The sequence below is a fragment of the Carassius gibelio genome, chromosome A12 (genome assembly GCF_023724105.1).
Source record: "Carassius gibelio isolate Cgi1373 ecotype wild population from Czech Republic chromosome A12, carGib1.2-hapl.c, whole genome shotgun sequence".
NCBI classification, from domain to species: domain Eukaryota; kingdom Metazoa; phylum Chordata; class Actinopteri; order Cypriniformes; family Cyprinidae; genus Carassius; species Carassius gibelio.
This window is the reverse complement of record NC_068382.1, coordinates 6,742,450-6,766,944: the sequence shown is the minus strand read 5'-3', so window position 1 is coordinate 6,766,944 and position 24,495 is coordinate 6,742,450. Positions and strand designations below refer to the sequence as shown.

General features: G+C 37.4%; 1 protein-coding gene across 1 annotated transcript in view; it reads right to left on the bottom strand.

Annotated features, from left to right (window-relative positions):
- LOC128024990 (protocadherin-15-like) overlaps positions 1-24,495 on the bottom strand; it is a 194,818-nt gene that overhangs the window by 110,345 nt on the left and 59,978 nt on the right. Inside the window, exons 10-11 of the mRNA XM_052610923.1 lie at positions 4,143-4,251; positions 3,478-3,590 (exon numbers count right to left, since the gene is read on the bottom strand). Coding sequence (XP_052466883.1) covers positions 3,478-3,590; positions 4,143-4,251 — 222 coding nt within the window. The remainder of the gene's footprint in view (positions 1-3,477; positions 3,591-4,142; positions 4,252-24,495) is intronic.

Below are 24,495 nucleotides of genomic sequence, written 5' to 3'. Positions count from 1 at the left end.
ATTAAACACCATCATTCTAAACTGGAAAACTCATATACTCATTAGTCTCACAATCACACTTTGTTTATTATCATGCTTTTGCAAACTCAAACTTTCAAAATGTATTTTAAATAAAGACTGAATGAGTTGTCAGAAGAGCAATGCTGGAGACGCTGAGGTGTAGTTTCTTTAATATTCTAAGTTGAGCTTTTTACTCCTGATGATAATATTTACTTAGGGTTTATCATGACGATCAAAATTTGTAAGAACAACAAACCTTCAATCATTGCAGAGCTTATTTTCTGCAATAACCCAAAATCTGATGGAAAAATCCATCTATAATGGTGTGCGGAACTAAAGCATTATCCGTATTGTTGCAGTTTACTGACAAATATATAAATAGTAAAAGACTATAGAAAAGTCCTTAAGCTGTGGGCTGACTATATCATCACTCTCACATTAGAAACTGAGGAAAATCAGCTTTAGCCATCTGAGTGACAGCACGTATTTCTAAACAGTTTCAATGTAGGCTCAAGGACAGGTTCAGACTGACATTTAAAGGTACGGAGGACATAATGAAAATCAACAAGAATTGCTGAACTGTAAATATGAATGAATATACGAATGCATCTTACGAAATATGCATCTTATCATAATATGAGGTTTATTGTATCAACTAGACTAATTTTAATGCTTAAATAGAATTTGAATTCATGAAAATATGAAACGATGTATAATATTTATTTATTTTATTTTTTCATTTTTTTGGTGAAATGTATATGGTTCATGGCAAGGTAGTTTACACATACATACACACACAGTCAGTTGACTGACAGTCTGATGCATTTGAAACATTAAAATGGCATGATGCTGAAATTCTGAGTTTGATCTAATGCAATATCATTCATAAGTGTGGCTTAAGTGTCTATATACTTTGGAACCACTCTATATCAGATGTATTACACTGACAGATAAGTGCAAACAGACGGATTTTGGGATTCTTGTAGCGTACGGGCTACGTGATTGGATTTTGAGGGGACTCAAATGGGGGCTCAGCCCCATTGCCTTTGCTTTGAAACCGAGATCTTGACTGGCAGGCTGACATGCTGTTGTCACAGTAGGACTGCTTTTATGTGGTGCTACAACTGAAATTCCCTTAGGAAAAACTAAAGAGTTACTATGTTGCTGATCTTACAATGATTTGCAGAGGCAAAACTACTGTACCTAGCAGTCTGTGATGCAGTGTGAAGTATATCATTCATTTGATCTTAGTATAACTGCAGAACATTCATGAATACATCGAACCTAGTTAACATTTTTTTATTTTTTTGGTTGTGGTAACAAAACATGTTTATGAAGCACTCAGATTATTGGTGAGTAGACAAAATGCAAAAATCATATTGTCCAAAAACACACACACACACACACACACACACACACAGTTGGTATTGATGGTTTATGGGGTCTTCCCACAGGCTTAATGGTTTTTATAGTGTACAGACTGTTTTTTCTTTCGCCCTACACCAACCCTACATGTAACCTACCCTCACAGAAAACGTTCAGCATTTTTCACAATCTAAAAAAAATCTAATTCTGTATGATTTCTAATTTTTTGTACCCATGAGGACCTCAATTTAGGTCCCCCACGGTGACACAAGTCCCAATGAGTTGGTGTGTGTATTCGGGTTTTAATTCCCCACCAGTATAGAAAAACATGTGCACACACACACGCTCATACACACTGTATAATAATAATAATAATAATAATAATAATAATTATAATAATTATAATAATAATAATAATACTGCATCAGGCAGTCTGTGATACAGTGTAAAGTATATAATTAATTTCATTTATTATTATTATTATTGTTGTTGTCATCAATCAATCAACTCAGGATTATTAATAGGGTAAATAGTATTTTATGTCAGCTTTACATATAGAGAATGGTTTACATATTCTTTTTCAGGTTTTCAGCACACTCTACGGTGTGTGGATAAATCGTGCCCTTAAAGTGCTGCTTATTTTTACATAATGGAAAAGGTCTAACAGGCAAATACATATTGTATAACTGGTATTGTGAAAGACCGAGACCAACTGGACAACGGAGTTAGTTTGGCTTGAGCAGTCAGGGGGAAAATGTTTCCTCTGTATTCTGCTCATTTTGTTCATTCCAAATAAACCCTGCTATACACAGACACTTTAAACAGGGCTAGAAGGGAGAGAGTGTCAGACATAGCAATATAAGGACAGAACCTGAATTGCTTCATCCAGAAATGAATAGAATATGAATCCTGTCATCATTTACTCTCCCTCACTCAGTTTCAAACCTGTAACACTTTGTTAAAACTGCTGTTTCACAGTCAAAATAATGTTCACGCTTCTCTTTTCCATACACCGAAAGCAGGCAGTGGCCAGGGGCTGAATGCTCCAAAAAACACAAAAAAGCACCAAAGCGGCATGGAAGTATCAAGTAAATGCTGCATATAACAAGTGCACTACATTCATGAAGTCATTCAGTAATTCTGTGAGATGAACAGTCTGAAAATGTAGAAGTTGATAGCAGTTCTCAAATCAGCTTTCCTTTTATGTTCCACAGCAGAAAATCATACGGGTTTGGAATGATGTGAGAGTGAGTAAATATTAATGAATAGTCATGAAGCCATAGCAGTATCCCTGTACACAGCTAGTCTTGTTCCCTCTGATCCTGAGAAGAGCTAAAGGATTCAACACCCAGTCCATGCCCCCCTCATGCTTCCCACTGTGAAAAGGCCGATGGCATGTACAGTGATCTTTACGGATCATCACCCCGTACCTGTGTAAACTAACATTCTAGACCCTGACGTTCAGTTTCTACAGTCATGAACATGCTCGGCTCAATTCCACAATTTCCCCTTTGGGATCTGAGTCATTCCTAGAATACGGCACATTTTTATAACCCTGTCACATATGTTTTAAAATACTGGAAAGAAAATTAAAGTCATAATTCACAATGATGGAAATCATATAATATGGAAATCATGTCAGATATCGTTATCATTTCACAATTAAGCATGAAGATATTGCATTCTTGCTGTGTCCAGGGTACACTTTTTAAACAATTAAAGTTCATGAATTCACCACAAATTCCTAGTCATCCATAATAACTGGATACATTTGGATACAGGTGTGTTTATATATATATATATATATATATATATATATATATATATATATATATATATATATATATGTGCATAATTTCCTGATGTTTGAAATTAAATTTTATGAATTTTTAACTTGCTCATCATCAAGGCATTTGTTCATCTGCATGCATGTTTCATCTAAAAGGATGATACTTTTTACATTTCTTAATGTTTGACCCTTAATTTAACAGATTTTCTTGAAAATCATGTTATCAAAAATTATACCTTTTTTTTCAGTGATTTTCCTGGCATTCAGGCATTCATTTCATTCATTCATATATAACGTTGTATTGTTGATGTTGTCATTATTACCTTGATTACCAAGTTGAAATGCTGGTACTGTTCCCTGTTGATGGGCTTCAGGAGCTGGAGCTCAGCTGTGGTCTGATTCAAGGAGAAATACACTGCATATGACACAGGTTTCCCTACAAAAACAGAAGGTTGAGGAAGAAATAAAGCAACACATAAGATGAAGGACTTCTATTCAAAAGTTCAACATTGAACATAATAACTCACCAGGGCACCATGATTTTGAGGCATACACAGTAGCGTATTTGTTTTCATAGCCATACTTCAAACAGAAAGGCAAAATAAAACTAATGCATTTCCTCTATAAACAAAAGTGCTTGGTTGATAGTTCTAAGCATGAGGCTGTTGTCATATTGAGCAACACGGCTGTGGCCTACAATATGTTCTGACATATCCCTGACTGGAGGTCTAACCATTTCGGCGGTGCACTTTAGTTCAGGTCGCGAGCGGTGGGTTCCCTGAGCCTGCTGCTCCGCTTCCAGGTTTCATCTCAAAGCACAGTGGGTAGGCGCACCTTGCCCATGGCATAAATGCATTTAACTCCTGCTGTATTTCTGACCCGCTGCCCCACTCTGCCTCTCCTGGAATACCACTGTTTCCTGTATAGTGAGGACTTGTATGCCAGTAGCGACTCAATATAGAGTACAGAGAACCTGACAAAGACTTACCGATGAGTATCGAGTACAGGATTCCTGGGCGGTCTGACGGAGGTTGTATGTTTCGGTCTTGATCCACAGCTTGAATGGGAGGAGTCACATTGACAGGATTTATGCGGCTCTGGAGAGGAGACACAGAGAAGATTCTTACGTCATTTACACTGGGAGAGAGAAGAAAAGAAAACTTTCTAAAAAGGTTCACTTGGCATTCATGTTGATTTTGAAAAACTTGAAAACCAAGAAATGTTGTAAATGTAATGACTCTGATAAACATCATGTAAAAAAGTACTTACAAATAATTTATTTTACAAATAATGTTATTTATTTGTAAGGTCTCTCTCTCTCTCTCTCTCTCTCTCTCTCTCTCTCTATATATATATATACTAGGGGTGTAACGGTTCACAAAATTCACGGTTCGGTTCGATACGATACACTGATGTCACGGTTCGGTTCGGTTCGGTTCGATACGTTTTAGATACAGCAAAATGTAAAAACATCTCAACTTTTCAGAATGCCGCAAGCGCACCGCGGGTCATGTGACAAGAACCAACCAATCAGCTTCATCCTTTCCCGTAACAACGTTGAGAGCTCAGCCAAGATGAAGGATCAGCTGATCATAGTTGTATATGGATTGCAATTTTGAAATAAATTTAGTAGCAGAGCTACTGCAAGCGATTTTTAGAGCTGCAAATCCATTTATCCTTCGCTGAAATTTCCGCGTCTCATGGAGAGAGCACGTCATTGTTGCTTAGCAAAGACAGACGCCTCATGAGCGCTTCTGCCCGAGCGCTTTGGAAAGGAGGAGAAAGACGCGCTTAGCGTTTTCCATGCGTTTTTAGGCACGATATGTGAACGGCCCCTAAGGCGCTCGCTCACTCAGCACGCGCTGAAGGCTCGTTGCAAAATGTCGAATGCCTTTAACAGACCAGAAATATAAGATCCTAAAATAACCAACAGGTCTGGTGTTTGGGTTGGATTCCCTGTAAGCTATAGTTTCTAAATGCTGCAGGGATAGTTTGCTGCGTGCATGTTTCTCCTTTTTTTCGTCTTTTCCCAGATAGTACTGATGCATATATCCCAGATATTCCCGCTGGTGTTTTTTTTTTTTTTTTTTTTTATTCCCGCTGGTGTACCCTGTCATGTTGCAGATGCGACATACCGTTGTTTTTTTATCCACCACTCTCTTGCCATCACCATTATAGCTTAAAGGGAATCCAAAGTGCACCCAAACACCAGACCTGTTGGTTATTGGAGGATCTTCTCATTTCTAGTCTGTTAAACGCATTGGCTATTTTGCAACGAGCCTTCAGCGCGTACTGAGTGAGCGAGCGCCTGCTGAGTAGCCTAACATAAACATATAAGATGGTGTTTTTTTCTTCTTCGGGAGTGTCAGGGGCGTTGCCTGTTACGTTGTTTGGGTTATTGGGCTACCTTGTTGAACGCATATCATTATATTTCTCTCTCTCTCTCTCTCTTTTTTTTTTTTTTTTCAAATATAATTAATTACTCCAACGAACCGTTCGGTATACATAATGCGTACCGCGTACCAAACCGAAAGCGTCGTACCGAACGGTTCAATACGAATACGCGTATCGTTACACCCCTAATATATATATATATATATATATATATATATATATTCAAGAATAAATCATTTTAATGTGTTTTTTTAATAACTTGGACTATGATATAATTTCCTTTTTTTCATACCAATGTACTCTCACCTAAAGGATTATTAGGAACACCTGTTCAATTTCTCATTAATGCAATTATCTAATCAACCAATCACATGGCAGTTGCTTCAATGCATTTAGGGGTGTGGTCCTGGTCAAGACAATCTCCTGAACTCCAAACTGAATGTCAGAATGGGAAAGAAAGGTGATTTTAGAAATTTTGAGCGTGGCATAGTTGTTGCCAGACGGGCCGGTCTGAGTATTTCACAATCTGCTCAGTTACTGGGATTTTCACGCACAACCACTTCTAGGGTTTACAAAGAATGGCATGAAAAGAGAAAAAAATCCAGTATGCGGCAGTCCTGTGGGCGAAAATGCCTTGTTGATGCTAGAGGTCAGAGGAGAATGGGCCGACTGATTCAAGCTGATACAAGAGCAACTTTGACTGAAATAACCACTCGTTACAACCGAGGTATGCAGCAAAGCATTTGTGAAGCCACAACACATACAACCTTATACGGATGGGCTACGACAGCAGAAGACCCCACCGGGTACCACTCATCTTAACTACAAATAGGAAAAAGAGGCTACAATTTGCACGAGCTCACCAAAAATGGACAGTTGAAGACTGGAAAAATGTTCCCTGATCTGATGAGTCCCGATTTATGTTGAGACATTCAGATGGTAGAGTCAGAATTTGGTGTAAACAGAATGAGAACATGGATCCAACATGCCTTGTTACCACAGTGCAGGCCGGTGGTGGTGGTGTAATGGTGTGGGGATGTTTTCTTTAGGTCCCTTAAACGGTGCACACTTTAGGCCCCTTAGCGCCAATTGGGCATCGTTTAAATGCCACGGCCTAACTGAGCATTGTTTCTGACCATGTCCATCCCTTTATGACCACCATGTACCCATCCTCTGATTGCTACTTCCAACAGGATAATGCACCATTTCACAAAGCTTGAATCATTTCAAATTGGTTTCTTGAACATGACGATGAGTTCACTGTACTAAAATGGCCTCCACAGTCACCAGATCTCAACCCAACAGAGCATCTTTGGGATGTGGTGGAACGGGAGCTTCGTGCCCTGGATGTGCATCCCACAAATCTCCGTCAACTGCAAGATCCTATCCTATCAATATGGGCCAATATTTCTAAAGAATGCTTTCAGCACCTTGTTGAATCAATGACACGTAGAATTAAGGCAGTTCTGAATGCGAAAGGGGGTCAAACACCGTATTAGTATGGTGCTCCTAATAATCCTTCAGGTGAGTGTATGCTTTACTGCTTTTTTTTTTCTTCTTCATAAAATAAAAATTAAATACATATTAATTTTCTAAAATAAAAAAAGAAATAAAAATATATATAAAATGATTAATTAAAAAAAAAAAAAAAAAATCCACTAAAACATTATGCCAAGATTATGCTAACTATTTTAGGTTTTCTTTTCAAGAATTTCATCCTTTTAATGCCCTCCAACCCATGTCTTATCAGGACAAATGACATAAGACTTGTTTTCTTTTTATCATAACATCATAGAATATAGGTGCAGTTAATAAATCTGCACACACGTTATGTTTCCATTAATAATAAACAAAAGATACAAGTATTTATACACTTATGGCACAACACATTAAGACATTGTGCACTAATTTTTACTAGACAACAAGAAAAAATAAAATAATTAAAACTATGACACAAAATAAGCAATAATGACACAGTATTCCTCTGTCATGGCAGAATAGCAATAAAGGCATTTTGGCAATGTCATGTTACATCATCGCAACGTGCAACATAATTGCAAATTTAGAAGAAAGCAGATGGCGAGGGGAGATCCACACCACAAATTTATCAGGGGACAAAGCGAAAACACAATGATCAAATGTGAGAAGCTGAATCAACATTCCTGTAATTCCTTACTCCAAATGAGCTGCAGATGTTTGTTCACAGAATTCAAGGCCACATTTTCCTTCTCTTGTTTATGAGCTCCAGAGACCCATCTTCCACATTTCCTGAGCCGGAGGGATAAGAAAATCTCCCCCTGCCTCTCTCTCTGTCTCAGCCATAATATTACCAGTCAGTAAATATGCTCATCTATAATTCAAACCGCCTCTGGAAAATGACAGTGTTACAGTGAGTGGCGTGGGTGAACTCAGAGATGCCTTGGTGAAAATAAAGCTGCCAGAAAAAAAAAAAAAAAAATTGCTCTGCAAGTCAGCAAAGAGCAAGGAGAAAATAATTCTCAAGATAGCTGTGCCAAAACTCTGTTCTGGAAGAGCTTTTGTCCAATTGGGAGGCAGGATCTTGAGACAAACAAACATTGACAAGCAAAATGCCTGACACAAGCTTAAAGTTGTCACCAAACAGAAGAAACTTCTGTTTTTGTCTCTTTTTTTTTACAGTGACGTACATCTGAGTGTAATGGATTAACATTGCAATTGTGTTTAAAAATACAACAACAAGCACCAGGAAACCTTTTAAAGAGGCGCATTCAGCGGTCAGTAAAACGATCTCAAATCTATGGCGCGCTCTCTTCATTTCATTAAATGATCATAATCACATCCATTCATTTTATAATCATGCTACTAACATTTTATGCAAACTAAACCCCCTTTAATTCGGGTGAAAAAGCTTTTTTTTTTTTTTTTTTTGAGTGTTTTTTATACATCCTGCCACAACAGTGACTGTGCCGTTGCAATAGATGCATTTTGCAGCATTAAGGTGAATTGATCATTGATATAAACGATGATCAATCATGGAAATTATCAAAACTTTCGTGACAAAGATCGCTTAAACGCAGCGGTGTAAAGAGGACAAGACTGCACCACTGTCCAAAAACACTGACTGAGACTAAATTAACATGCATTATTGTTGACGAAAAAAAATAAAAAAAATAAAAATCATGAGCGCAAGTCCCCCGTCTAGGCAGGCTTTTTGTGTTAAATTATATTTCCTGTCGCTGTGCAGGCTCTTTTATTGTACATGACATTTTATGTCCCGATGACAGGTCTTTGCATTAAGATTAAAAGCAGTATCAAAGTAAAAAAAAATAAAAAATGTGATCAGGTTAATCATTTGTGAATGTGTCTCCTAAATCAGAAATTGAAAACCAGACAAGTTTAACATTTGCATTCAACAAAAATCATTCAACAAGTGGATTTTGTCAGGTAATTATGACATTTAACAAATGTTTGAGATAGGTGAAACACTTTTTTTACTGAAATGTTTATAAGTAATAATTTCAGTAATAATGTGTTATTTTAAAAAAAAAGACTAAACATTTTTGACTAAAAACTAGACTAAAATGATGAGACTTTTAGTCGATTAAAACTTGACTAACAAAAAAAGATATGTGAATGACTAAATATGACTAAAACTAACAAGGACATTTGGCACAGGACTAAGACTAAATTAAAAATAGGTGACGAAATTAACACTACCATGGCGGATCAGGGGACTTGGGAGGCCATGATGTCTCTGGGGACTCAGGAGGCCATGGCGGATCAGGGGACTCAGGAGGCCACAGTGGAGCAGGAGACTCGGGAGGCCATGGCAGAGCAGTCTCCGAGAAATACTTGGGGAAATTTACGGGGCTGTATTCGGAGTCTGGAGCTCTCCCCGGGATTAATGAGAAACAGGGAGCCCTCCCTGGGCTTGACAGGGATCATGAGGCATGGTCTGGGCCAACACTGGAGCAAACTCTGGGGCTGGAGCCGACACTGAAGTGAGCTCTGGATGAGCGGGCACTAGAGGGTGCTTTGGAAGGTGCATATGAGGAATGGGCACGGTAGGGCGCTCTGGAAGGTGCTTACAAGGAGTGGGCACTAGAGTGAGCTTTGGGGCTGGCAGGATTGCTGCATTAATGGTCATTGGGCTTGCCATATTAATGTTCATTGGGCTTGCCATTTTAATATTTGTTGTGCTTGGGTGAGCTGCGGACGGCAGCAGGCTTGACTTGGGGACTGGCGGTGGAGGGGTTCCAGATTGGGATCGGACACTTTCCAGACACCGGATGACAATGCCAGAACTCTGTATTTTTCTTTTATGAACTGTTTGTTGAAAGGTTCCTTGGGAAACCCAAAATGGCTATTCTATGAAATTGCTTTTGGCACTGTTATTTTTAAGGGAACAGGTAAAAATCTAAATTTGGCAACTCATTAGAAAACTAGTCCCACACATATTTTCAATATCTGCAAATGACAAACACCAAATTTATGGAGAAAGATAAGATTTCAAAGTTGTTGTTGTTTTTTTTTTTTTGTTTTTTTTTTCATCAGAACAGAACACAGTGTCCTGTCTTGGCTTTGCTGCATGAAAAAATAGTATCTGGACAAACAAATGCATGTATTCCTCCTAGACTTAATAAGCAGCAGCAGAAAATCAGCACGGTTAAGATTTATTTCTCATGGTTGCCCTGTAATTCCCAGCCCCTGTAATTATAATGCCTCTGACAGCAGTAAATCACAAGCTCATGGGGTCTTCGCTAGGTGTGATTATCCATAATACTCTTCCAGTCATCCATTATGCACACAAATGCTGCATGTGTATAATCCTGGGAGAAAATACATAAGGGGAAATGACTTATTTACAGTAATATATTAGATATTACTTATGCAAGTCATCGTAAGCCAAAGTAGCCCACATTTCATTTGAATTTGTCCTTGAAAAAAAAGAAACTAGGCTGTAAAGCAGATAGCTTTGATTTGTATTTGCTAGAGCAATGTTTGTTCACGTGAACATGAATACCAATATTTTGAAATGCATGAAATTATTCAATCTAAAACACATACAACAGGCAAAATTGTATACTGTAGAGATTGGGATAAATCTCATAAGACATCTTCTAAAACCTCCCTCATTTGAATAGCAACATAAAAGACTGCTTTCCAGTTATGTTTTAGTAATTTCAATATGTTATTTTGTCATTTTTATTACTATTATTAAAAAATGCTTTATTTGGCTTTAATTTATTAAAATTGTAATAATTTAGCAATTAGTACTTGTTTTATATTTCATACATTGGCCAGACCTTTTTTTAAAATGTGTTTTAAGCTTTAAATGTAATATTTATATTTGATATTTACATTTCAGCTTCATTTACTTTAGATTTTAATATATTTAGTTATAGTTTGTTGTTAAAACATATGTATTCATTAACAGATGTAACTTACAGTAGGACCACATCAAATACATTATAAACAGGTTACTACAGTCAATCGTTTTCACTCATTTGCAAAAAAAATTAATAAATAAATAAATAAATTTGCCAATAGTGACAGACACCAAATGTCAGGACTCTATACTCTGTCTACAAATATTGTATTTGTTATTATAAATAGATAATTCTGGATCTAAATTCCAATTGGATGAGCCATGTTTTAACCTAGCCACTGTAAAATACAGATAACCACACACACACACACACACACAGAAAAAAAAAATTGATTGATTGATTGATTAATTGAATAACAATAGCATACAACATTAAATGATTAAAATATGAATTTGGAATAATTGATTATTAATAAAATTAGATGTTTATTAAATATTTCTGTTGTTGCAATTTTTCAACTTTTATATTATAACACACACACACACACACATATATATCTATCTATATATATATATATATATATATATATATATATATATATATATATATATATATATATATATATATATATACATACAGTATGTGGTTATTAAGTTGTTGTTTTTTTTTTTTTTTTTTTTTTTTTTTTTTTCTAACCTGACAGAGGTTGACAGCCAGTAATATTAGTGATTGAGAGCAAAACTATAACCCGTGACGAAAGCTTTTATGTCACATGTTTGTCAGTGACATGACAGGCAGCTCATTGTGGACTGCTGTTCACAACCGAACACACGCTAAACATTCAGCCATCATGACCCTTGGAAATTGCTGGTAGTCACTTTGGTTATAGAATGCGGTTGTCACTTGCTTTCATAACTGAACTTTATATGAACAGACCCATTTTTAGCTCTTCAAACAGAACTTAAGTGTTGTTATGTCACCCAAAGGGCCATAATATACCTAAGTGAATGCAAACATTTCTCCCTATATGCAAGCTCATGCAACTGTTGGATGAAATATGTCACAATGCAATTCAAAATGTAATGCAATTCTCAGCGTTACCACAAGTGGGTTTTGTCACGGTTTACGCTGCCTGAAGGAATACGGAGCCGAGGATAAACGGAATAAAGCTTTTAATATATTCAACTCAAGGAGCACAGCGATAGACACACGTAAGTGAATGATTTAGTAGTAAGTGAGGAATAGAATAGACACACCTGGGAACTAATCAAACCAAACACGGAAAGACAGAAACTGGGTCACGGGCAAAAACACACTAAATGAGTCCAGGTGTGACAGTACTCCCCCCTCCCGGTAGGTGCGCCCTCGCACCGTAGAAACAACAGAGGGAGGCGTGGATGGGAACTTGGGAGGAGGTTCCGGTGGAGGACGGACTCCCAGGAGGGGGCCAGCGAACAGGGACCACAGAAGGAGGAGCCAGGGAGGAGACGACGGAGGAAGGAGCCAGGGAGGAGACAGGAGCAGGAGGAGCCAGATGGTCCACCAGAGACCAGCCAGGACGGAGATCCAAGGTGGGGTCGACGGCGGGAGGAGCCATGGTGAAGGAGGGGTCGACGACACCAGGGGGCCGACAGGCGGAGACTGCACCGGTGGGTGAGGAGCCCAAGATGGAGCAGCACAGCCGCAGAGCCAGGGTGACGTCGAGGATCCGGAGGGCCTAGGTGGAGCTGAAGGCTCAGGTGACCAAGGCGGAGGCGGGGTCCTGGCAGACCGCTGTGGAGCCGGAGCGACCGAGGATGGAGGTGGAACCGGAGGGAAGGAGGAGCCTGACAGAGCCGGAGGGATGGAATGACGAGGTGGAACCAGAGGAGTGGAGTCCCGAGGCGGCGGATGGTCGACGACTGACAAAGGTGGAGCCGGAGGGACGAGGGAGCCCGGTGGAGCAGGTGGGATGACAGGCCACGGTGGAGACGAGGGAGCTAAGAGCCAAGGCGGAGCCGCTGGGTCGAAGGACCGAGGAGGAGTCCAGGGCTCGGAGGCTGGAGGCGGAGACAGGGCCTTAACACGCCAAGGCGGAGCTGGAGACTGGCAGTCCAGCGGCGAACCACCGCGCCCCGATGGCGCGGACTGAGGGTGAGCTGCGGGACTGACTGGCACAAGCAGGGATGACGAGGAACTGGCTGGTCTAGGAGGAGGAGAGAGGAGAAGGATGGGACGAAGGACAGGAGGATCAGGACTGGACGGAACCAGCGAAAGTGGAGCAGAGGGACCAGCAGGTCCTGGAGGAGGTGGGAGAGGGAGGCCGGGAGGGAACACAGGAGATACAGAAGATTCAGAGCTGGGCGGAACCAGCGGACACACAGAAGATTCAGGGCTGGGCGGAACCAGCGGAGACACAGAAGATTCAGGGCTGGGCAGAACCAGCGGAGACACAGAAGATTCAGAGCTGGGCGGAACCAGCGGAGAGACAGAAGATTCAGGGCTGGGCGGAACCAGCGGAGAGACAGAAGATTCAGGGCTGGGCGGAACCAGCGGAGACACAGAAGATTCAGAGCTGGGCGGAACCAGCGGAGACACAGAAGATTCAGAGCTGGGCGGAACCAGCGGAGACACAGAAGATTCAGAGCTGGGCGGAACCAGCGGAGAAACAGGAATATTAGGGATTACCTCCATAGACCAGTCCATCAGATCCAGAACTTGCTCCATATGACTCTCAGAGACTGCATACAGCTCACCCTCAGTCGCAGGAGTGTGGGCAGGGCTTTCCTCCAAGCCCTCGATCTCCACAAGGACTCCCACGATGCACGGTGTTGCCGGCTCACACACCTGGTCAGTCGCGCTCTCGAGATCCTGTTCCCTGTCAGTGGATGGCTCGGGCTCTGCGGCTGCGGTGGGCTCTGGCTCCGTGCGGCGTGATGGTGGCTGGCTGGTCTCTGGGTCGGGAGTGGGACTGGCGAGATCCACTATCGGGCAGACGGTGAAAGGTGAGCCATTTCTCGCCAGAGTCCACTCCACGAATGCGGCGAAATCCTCCCGAGGACCATCTTCGGGCGACAACGCTCTGAACTTGGAGTTCAGGCTGGTGTTGTAGAAGGTGCAGAGCGCGTCGTCCGGGTAGCTGGTGGCATTAGCTAATAGAAGAAACTGTCTGGTATGGTCCTCGAGAGAACGTCCTTCCTGCTTCAGCAGGAGGATGAGGAATTCGGGACGATAGAGGGGATCCATAGAAACTAAGAAAAGAAAAGACTGTGAAAAAACGAAAGCAAAACAGAGGGAAAGACACGCGGTTTTAAACTTTCTTTTTTAAGGTCGGGTCTTCTGTCACGGTTTACGCTGCCTGAAGGAATACGGAGCAGAGGATAAACGGAATAAAGCTTTTAATATATTCAACTCAAGGAGCACAGCGATAGACACACGTAAGTGAATGATTTAGTAGCAAGTGAGGAATAGAATAGACACACCTGGGAACTAATCAAACCAAACACGGAAAGACAGAAACTGGGTCACGGGCAAAAACACACTAAATGAGTCCAGGTGTGACAGGTTTTAATTAAGTTTTTGTTGTCATATCAACTAATGTTGTGGTGAAACAGTTTGACTTATAATCATACACATTCAGCGTTGGGGGTAATGCATTAAATGTAATGTAATGCAATTTTGTAATAAATTAATTTTAAAAGTAACTTTCCCCTACACTACACACACTACTGTTCTAAATTTCTTGGGTTGGTAAGATTTTTTTGATTTCTGAAATAAGTATCTTATGCTCAAAAACACTGCATTTATTTGATAAAAATAAAGTAAACTTTTAGGAACAATTATTACAATTCAAATGAGCTGTTTTCTATTTTAATATATTTTAAAATGTAATTTATTCCTGAGATGGCATCCTTAAATTTTCAGCATCATTACTCCTGTCTTCACTGTCAAATTCTTATGATTTGATGCACAATAAAATATTAGTTTATATTACCAAATACCAATGCTGTGTTGCTTATTTATGAACCTGTGTTAACTGTGTTTCTGGCCCAAGTGTCCAGGGGGTGAGATGAGCTCAGCCCATATGGGGTCTTTGAACTCAGTCTTTCATTACAGTAATTAATGAGGAACGTGACTCATTACTGCCGTTTTATTAACCTCCCACCACTAGCTCCCAACAGTAGGCCGCTGAAGCAATAAACTGGCCAAATAACCAAATTAGAGTGTAAAAAAGTGTTTTCATCCTTATTCACTGCCCTTTAGATAAGACTGGCCTGACTCCAGGATAGTTTTCCACAGAGAGTCCACATGCACCATCTACTCCAATATAACACATTCAGACCCCCGCTGGGATAAAAAAGAACTTATTAAATCGGTTAAAAAGCGATTTGACAATCTGTCTGTTGAGTGCAAAATAACATTTACCACAGTAAGGCTTTATTATTATTCATGATTAATTTATGATTCTATCTATCTATCTATCTATCTATCTATCTATCTATCTATCTATCTATCTATCTATCTATCTATCTATCTATCTATCTATCTATATATATATATATATATGTGTGCGTGTGTGTGTGTGTGTGTGTGTGTGTGTATGTATGTATGAAACATAATACAATTCTTATGTATGTTTATATATTTTTAAATTATGTTAAATAATGTTAATATAATGCCTTGTATTTAATTTAATATGCATTATATGTGTATGTTCATGTGTATATTATATTTCTAAATTATATTAATGTTGAAATATCCTGTTTTCAGATAAAGTTCAATCAAAATCTAATATAAATAAGATATTTGACAAACAGACAGGTAACGCTTTACAATAAGGTGTCATTTGTTAACATTAATGTATTAACTAACATGAACTAACAATAAATGTATTACAATATTTATCAATCTTTGTTAATGCTAAGTAATGAAAATACAGTTAATCAGTTCATGGTAGTTCACAGTGCATGAATTAATGTTTACAAATGCAACTTTTGATTTTAGTAATGCAATAGTAAATGTTAGTTCATGTTAACATCTTAGTTCATGTTAACTAATAGTTCACTATTGTTAACTGATGAACATTACTGTAAAGTGTTACAGACAGACAGACAGACAGACAGACAGACAGACAGACAGATAGATAGATAGATAGATAGATAGATAGATAGATAGATAGATAGATAGATAGATAGATAGATAGATAGATAGATAGATAGTTTTCAGCATGTAAAACTGCAGAACCCTCTGTGATGGTGATAGAGTGATGGATGCCCTCAACACATAAAACACACATGGCCAAAGCAGACGATTACCTAATCCTCGCCATTACAGGATTTATGAAACAGCACCTGGACCACAAACAGCGCTGCTTTCTCACATCATTTCAGCTGTGTGGTGAAATGAGGAAAAGCCATTACAGCAAACCCTGCATGTGTATGCTCAATAATACAACAGCCGTAGCTCAGCCAAATTGGCCAGTAGACTCTGAAAAAAGCTATTCATTTCTTTAGACCTGGATCCCCCTGTGTGGCATTTATACTTATTGGTTTCCCCAAAGGTATTTGACTCAGTAGCTGTAGTATCCATTTCAGATGTCATGCGCAGGGAAAAGATGGCAAACGCGAGGCGGTCACCACTTGAGGCTGGATTTTCTCGACCTTTCATGTTGTGTTAGGATTGGAGGAGGCTCTCAGAAACCGAATAAAACACCTGTCAGACACGATCAGTTTGTCTGGGTGAAAGTGTCTATACGCTCCTCGAACCTTCCACACGTGATTCTGCTGTGCAAGAAAGCAACAGATGTGTCTCTCTTCTGCTGATTTGCTGAGAGATATGTTGTCTCTTAAAGGAAAAAGCTTTTTCAGAGAAAAAAAAGAGAGAGGATTGTGAGGATGCTGTAAATTTGAGCTTAGGATTGTTTGCATGCATGTACATTGTAGGCAAGCTGTGTGATATGAAAGAACACTGCAAAAGCACTCTTGTTTTCCAGTAAAATACCTACACATCCTTAAAAAAAGCATCTATACCTATTTCTGAAACATCATATTTATATCAAATTTGCCTTTAGCTTTATCTGAAATGAAACAGCATATTATATCATCATTTATAAATATATATATCAATATATATTATACATATATGTGTATAATTGAAATTCAATATATGTATATGTATTACGTTTTCATGAAAAGTGTTTGTGTGCATATTTACACACACACACACAAACACACACACTGAAATTATTATTTTATGCATATGATGCTATACAAGACTATGATTAATTTATAAATGTAATATATACATAAACAAACACACATATATACATGTATACAACATTTACATTTTTTGTATACATAAATTATTAAATAAAACATTATTGTCATACTAAAATTATTAAATATTCTTATGAATATTACATTTGAAGATACAGCTAAATATGCATAAGGTATTCATTTACTTAATTTCAGTATATATTTATATTATATATCCAAATAATTATATTATATGTGACCCTGGACCTCAAAACCAGTCATAAGGGTAAATCTTTCAAATTGAGATTCATGCATAATAATAATAAGCTTTCTACTGATGTATGGTTTGTTAGGATAGGGCAATATTTGGCTGAGATACAACAATGTGAAAATCTGGAATCTGAAGGTTAATATATATATATATATATATATATAATATTATTAAATTATTTAGAAAATTGCCTTTAAAACTGTCCAAATGACGTTCTTAGCAATGCATGTTACTAATCAACAAATTAAGATTTAATATATTTACAGTAGGAAATCCACTAAAAATATCTTCATGGAACATTTTTACTAAATATCCTTATGATTTTTTTTTTACCCATACAATGTATTTTTGCTATCCCTACAAATATACCCCAGCGACTTAATACTGGTTTTGTGCTTCAGGGTCACATATGTTCCTCATTTGCCGTGATAAAATTATTTACATCATGATATATGATTTTTTTTTTTTTCATATCACTCAGTATAAAGATTTATTTTATTTCCCTCTTTCAGCTAAATGTATTCTCTGAAGTTGGCTTTTTTTTTATCTAGCAAGAACATGGGCTAAATAATTTAGTACATTAAGTACTTCAAATGGCCTATAGCATGGGGACCAAAATAGTACAGGAAGCATATTATGATATAGTACAGTAGGCAGATAGAAAAAAAAGAGAATAACACAGAGGAGTGCAGACGTGTTAAAACAAAGAGGGTACAGACAGAGGGGGACACATGGAAGTGAAAAAAGGGGAGCTGTGGAGTGAACTGACCACCTGAGTAATGGCACACAGAGCAGAGTGCATCTTCTCTGACAGCTGATAAAGGTGGCTGAGCTTTAGAATACCTAATCATTGGCCACGCACAACACAGCTCCTCTGAAATGTGTCCTTGGATGCATCTGCTGGCCTGAAGTCAAACGGCTCCAAATGTTAGAGTAAACATGATATAAAGCTCACTCTGGCTGTCAGACAAGCATGGATAGGGCAAATGGGCTGAAAGAGCTAAGGGGCTAATGTACTAACACTACCACACTGAACAAAAAGCTTTTTGTTTGCTTTTACTATGGTTGGTGAAAAGAAATTGAGATACAAAAGTTTTATGTTTTATGCAAGTTTTATGCAAGTTTTTTTTTTTCTTTTCATTCCTTTTTTTATTAGATAAAAGGTTCTGAGACTTTTTAAGCCTATTTAACAAATGAAAAGGTGTGAACGATAAGGAAATAACTCATGTCATTGTCATAAAACAGAATGCTTCTGCATTGGAAAGTATTAAGGCTAAGTTTTATTTGAGATTTTTTACATATTCTCCAGGATGCTGTTAACAAGCCATCTGTTTTACATTTAAATTAGAAACATTTCATCAATGAATCACTGTCACCTCTTGTGTTTGAAGTGTTAAACTAATTACCTGTGAATTATCTGCCTCAGATTGCTTTTAGCTTTCCATGCTTTTAGCACTATTAACATACTTTGCAGACTGACATCTTGACTGTATAAACACTGGGATTTATAACAAAGAACAAAGTACAGAAAAATTGCTAGATTTTTATATGTGGAAGAAAAAGAAATAAATCTGGAACTTAGATTTAATGCAGCTTCTTTAATGTGCCCAAATCGAAGTCTTATGCAAATAACAACATGCGAAACACATTTCGTTATATTACATAAGTCATTTTTGATGAACAACCAATTGCCGCTGCCATGATGGCTCCATACTTTAATTTGTTTACCTTTCAGATCTAATTTAAAACAATATAAAGTAGGGATGTGCAACAGTGATCGAGTACTCGAGTACTCGACCACGACAGCGATGATCGATCACGTAAACGATGATCGAAATTATTATTCATTTTTTTTGATTGGTTATGGCAGCACGTTGGGCGGCGCCCTGATCTCTGATTGGTTAACTTCCCACTTGATGCCTCAAAAGACGTAAGAAGACATAATAATGGCCTCAAAGTCATGTAGTGATGGCTGGCTTCCCTTTGAGAAGAACAGTGAAAATATAGTTCAGGGTAAGCTGTGCAGCGCCAAGCTTTCACACAAATCTACAACAAATACAATGTGCTATCATCTAAAATTTGTACATAAAATATCTGGCGATAACAGAGCGGCAACTCAGACGAACATTGAATCACTTGCCTTAAGACCTAAATGCAACGCAGGCAGAACCGAGAAGGCGACAAAGCTATTCGCTGAAATGGTGGTGAAAGATTTGCTGCCCATTAGTTTCAGGGACAAAGAAGGTTTACTTGGTACCTGGCTGTTCCTGCAACATCTGTTCCAGCGGAGTGAATTTATTCCACTAAATGTGAACAGGCTGTGCACTCGGCTCTCATCTGAGCACGTTGACTGTCTTATGTTTTTGAAAAGACATTTGAATGTTTCACCGGTTGTGGTAAATATAATATCCATTTTTTTTTTAAATAATATTATTATTTTAGTTTTGAGTTTTAGCCATAGTTAAAATATCTAGGCTATTTGGTCTCTGTTTTATACCTTATAATAGTTGTTTGGTTAAACTTCGTGAACTTTTTTCCTATCTTTTAAAAACTACGTTTCACCGCTGGATCAAAATATGCTGCTAAAGTTATACTTGAAGACAATGTTTTGTTAAAAAAAATGCCGTTGAATAAAGTAGCAAAAAAAGAAAAAGTATCTTTGTGTGTTCATTTTTAAATCACAGACAAATAATGAAATGGTCTTTATAAAATAAAAATGCACTGGATATATTTGTAGCCTAATTACATTATATTTGTAGAGATGACGAAAATCTAAATTATTTGTTTGTCATAGTTTTTATCTTTAATATATTTTAAATCTCATTCAATTATTTAGCAATAATCAGTGATTTCCATGCTGTTAAATAATATTTAAATAATATTGTGGTTGATCAGAAAGTGCAAATTGAATACAAAATATTAATTAAATATTAAAATACATAAAAAAATAACGATAGTGACACTAATGTGAATTAATTGTACTTTCGTGTTTGTAAAGCACAACCTGATCGAGTTACACTTTCGGTCAAGTTCACATCTGCATCTGCAAATTTTTTTTCAGATAAAAGTTGCAAGAGCTAGTCTACGTCTGATTAATTAACATGAACAATTATGCTGAAATCGCTGCATATCATCGATTCGTTTCATGCTCATATAAGCAATGCCCGATAATGATATTGCTCTTAAATGTTTTATTTTTCTATTATTATTTATATTTTATTACTGATGTTATAATAATGCAGCCGAGCTTTTTTTTTCGTCATATTTGTGGGCATAATTCAATTCATATGGCTTCGAAAACACGCAGGTTTATGGAAAATAAAACTTAACAATAAAACTTAATTACAACTATTACACTTAATAACGTAGATGAAAATATAGCACAAATCTGCCATACATTTAAAATGAGAACTTTATAGGAATCTATAGTAAAATCGGTCCTTGCCCATCTTTCAGCGCGCTGTCATGAAAACGCATCAGCGGGAGCTCGCATTCTCTCTCTCTCTCTCTCTCTCTCTCTCTCGCTCTCTCTCTCTCTCTCTCTCTCTCTCTCTCTCTCTCTCTCTCTCTCTCTGTCTAATGCATAACTTAGCATCCTATTGTGCTGATACAAGTTGTAATGTCACGTATGATATGTATCTCAGTTATCTGTTTTATCATAGGATGTGTCATAGAATTAGCTTCCGTTTATTGGTACACTCTTCACCTCATGCAGATATTTCTTGCTCCTTTATTAATAACATTGCTTGATCATAATCATTATCTAACCTATCCTAATTATGTGTTCATGTTTTCATAGACAGATTTTCATGTCAGATTTTTTTTTTTTCATTTTCATAACAATCTTCAGATTTTTTTCATTATATACATTATGACCATTAATCGATTAATCGTTTTTGAAACCTATCGATGATCGAAATGAGAAATTTCCCAAAATGCCCATCCCTAATATAAAAGCTATAAAAAAGCTATAAAAAACAATATCAACTTAATCATTTGAATTCAAGTTCAGCATATGCTGTTGTTTTCCTCACAATCTTTAACATCCATGGAACCTTTTCATTCATTCATTCATTCATTCAAAAAAAAAAAGATTATTTATAGTGGAAAACATTCTTTAGATTATAAAAATGCTTATTTTAAGATATGTTCTATGGCATCGCTGCAAAAAAAAAAAAAAAAAAAAAAAAAAAAAAAAAAACTTTTTGGTACATTTCTTTTTAAGAACGCATCATGAAATATTTGTGCAGAAGAAGATTTTCCCAAATAATGTCTAAGACTAAACCCATGCACAGAAGAAAGGAAAGCATTGTGGCTTGATTGTGATTGTGGTTTTATCAGTTAAAATATTGTCAAAAGACAGTGTCTTTTTATTTTATAAAACCATAAAGCAGCATGAATGTAAAACAGACTGACTACAGGCATCTTAATCATAGGGGAAAAGGGAGGATAGGAAAATAAATTCCAATATTGGTTACTTGCACTTGCTCTACTTGCAACAAAATTTTGCTCCACTCATTTCAACTGTGATGCAAGGTGGAATGACTATATTGGTATAGTAAGGTTGTTTTTTTTTTTGTTTTTTGTTTTTTCTGGTAGAAGGTTTCTATCATCAAGGAACAAATGAATTCCAGAGTGTACCAGAAAAGTGTACAGCTGAATATAAAAGCACCTGTCTGTGATGTAAAACTTCAAAGCTGTGTCAAGCAACATGGCAATCATTCAATATAAAGAAGTATGCTGCCAACAGAGTGACTCAAACAGAGGAAATTTCCCGACATCAATCCTTCCCAGCACTGTTGCGGTACCAGAAGCAGATCAGACGAGCAAGATGTCCAAACAAATGTAACCACTGGCTGAGATTAATACCAAAAACAGAGGTTCAAAAATATCCATATGGGCTATTGGTTATTGGTGTGCACAAATAGTTGAATGTTTGATATGTAACACTATGTGAATTTTAAATGTGCCCGTAAATGCAAGGAATCCATGATGAATCCTCAGCATGCAAACTAAAAGTCAATTATAACTAAATGCACTAGGTGGCGCTATGGAGTGTGTTAACAAGTTTGATCAAAATGATTATTACTTAATAATCTTACAAAATGGAATTACTTTTGATCAAATGTATCAGTCAAACTGAGTTATCATAATATCACCACCACAATGAGAAATCACATGAAATCCAAACACCAGCGGAGAGAGGAAAGACAGCTGTCCATCACTGCATTCATGACTGCAGGTAAGCGCAGCTGTGCCCAGAGTGAGCCGAGAAAAGACCAGATCCGACAGCGCAATGATCTTGAGCCATATGCTTCCTTTAAGTGGTTTAAGAACAGAAATCACAAAGCGCTGTGAGAAACTTTGCCCATCCTTGTGGTGCAGCAGACACAGAAGAGCATAGGTAGTTTGATTGATGTGGAGAGACACAGAGGAGACTGTTGACAACAGAATTGTTAAATAAAGTCTAGGGGTGTAAGAAAATATTGATACACTTGAGTATCGCAATATTTTGTTTGCCGATACTGTATCGATTCTTAAAAATTGAATATTTTAAAAATAAATAAATAAATCATACAAGATTCATGGCAGTTTTTTTTAGTTTTGAGGTTACATCCCAACCGCTAGATGGCAGTCTTCATCTCTGAACAACAGTAAGAGTAACAGGAAACACTAGCATTAGGGAATGCCACTAATGTTAGAATTATTTTCACTATTCGCTTCTAGTTATGGAGGATGAAACAATTGTCCCTGTTCCTGGTTCGGCGTACAAAGCTGAAGTGTGCCATCATTTGGGCTTTGTGGTAATGTCCACCGCATCCCGTGGGGGTCGGGTCGAGGTGGGTGGCAGGGTCATTCTCTCATTTTGGGGCCATTGTGCAGTTTGGGCGGTGCTCGTGTCGCGGTTTTGGCAATTTCACGCAGAACATAAATACAAATAGGAAAACCTATGATTAACATTTACATACATACATAAAGGATCCTGCAAGCACTTTAATTTCCAAACACCCCCACCCTTTATTTGTACTGCACAAAATTTGGTTCAATAACATTGGATGTTACAGGGACTGATTATTACAAATGCAGATCCCACTGTGTTCTGGTTAAATAATTTTAATTTACTTATTGCTAAGGTTGGCATATGGTGGTGTGTTCTTACAACATACAGAACTACCAAATTTTGCTATAAGTTTGATTGCATCATATAATATAATTGCTGTTAATATTGTTCGTCTGTTTGATTACGTCTTTAATTGATTTTTCCGAACATATCTGCCATATGTACATAAACTGACAGTCACCACTGATAAGCGATTACTAAATATAGTAGAAACTTAATTTTCTGTATAGTTGCATTGCAACGATTTTTATTGTAAAAAGCGCTATACAGATAAACTTGAATTGAATTGTGCTCTTAATGAACACTTTCCTAAAATATATATCCTATTCCTAAAATAATAAATATCCTAATATATCGCCTTGCTGACTGTATCGCAATGTATCACAATATATCATATCACAACCCCTGTATCATGATACATAGCACATCACCAGATTCTTGGCAATACACGGCTCTAATAAATTAGTTATTTTTGTTTTATTCACGTACAAAAAGTATTCTCGTCGCTTCATAACATTACGGTTGAACCACTGATATCAGATGGACTATTCTGACGATGCTTTTCATACTTTACTGGACCTTGACAGTGTAACTTATTTAGTAGTCTATTGGACAGTCATAAGCCTCCTGGTTTTCATCCAAAATATCTTACATTGTGTTCCAAAAACAAACAAAGCTTTTACGTATTTGGAATGACATGGGGGTTAGTAATTAATGACAAAATGTTAATTTTTCACATAGTACACGTTTGCAGTCCGCTACTGATCCATGGCTGTTTAGTACACAAACACAACATTTGTTCATTATTTTGATTTTAAATGATGTAAAAAATAAATATATATTTTTTTCGGCATTGTGACTCTTTTATCACAGAACAGTAACAATATTCCATAATCATAGACATTAGGTTAAACTCAATAAATATAAACAACGTATTATTCATGCATTTGACTTCTAGGTTTGTATAATTAGGTGCTCAAGCAAACACCACATTTTAACTTAACATTTTAGCC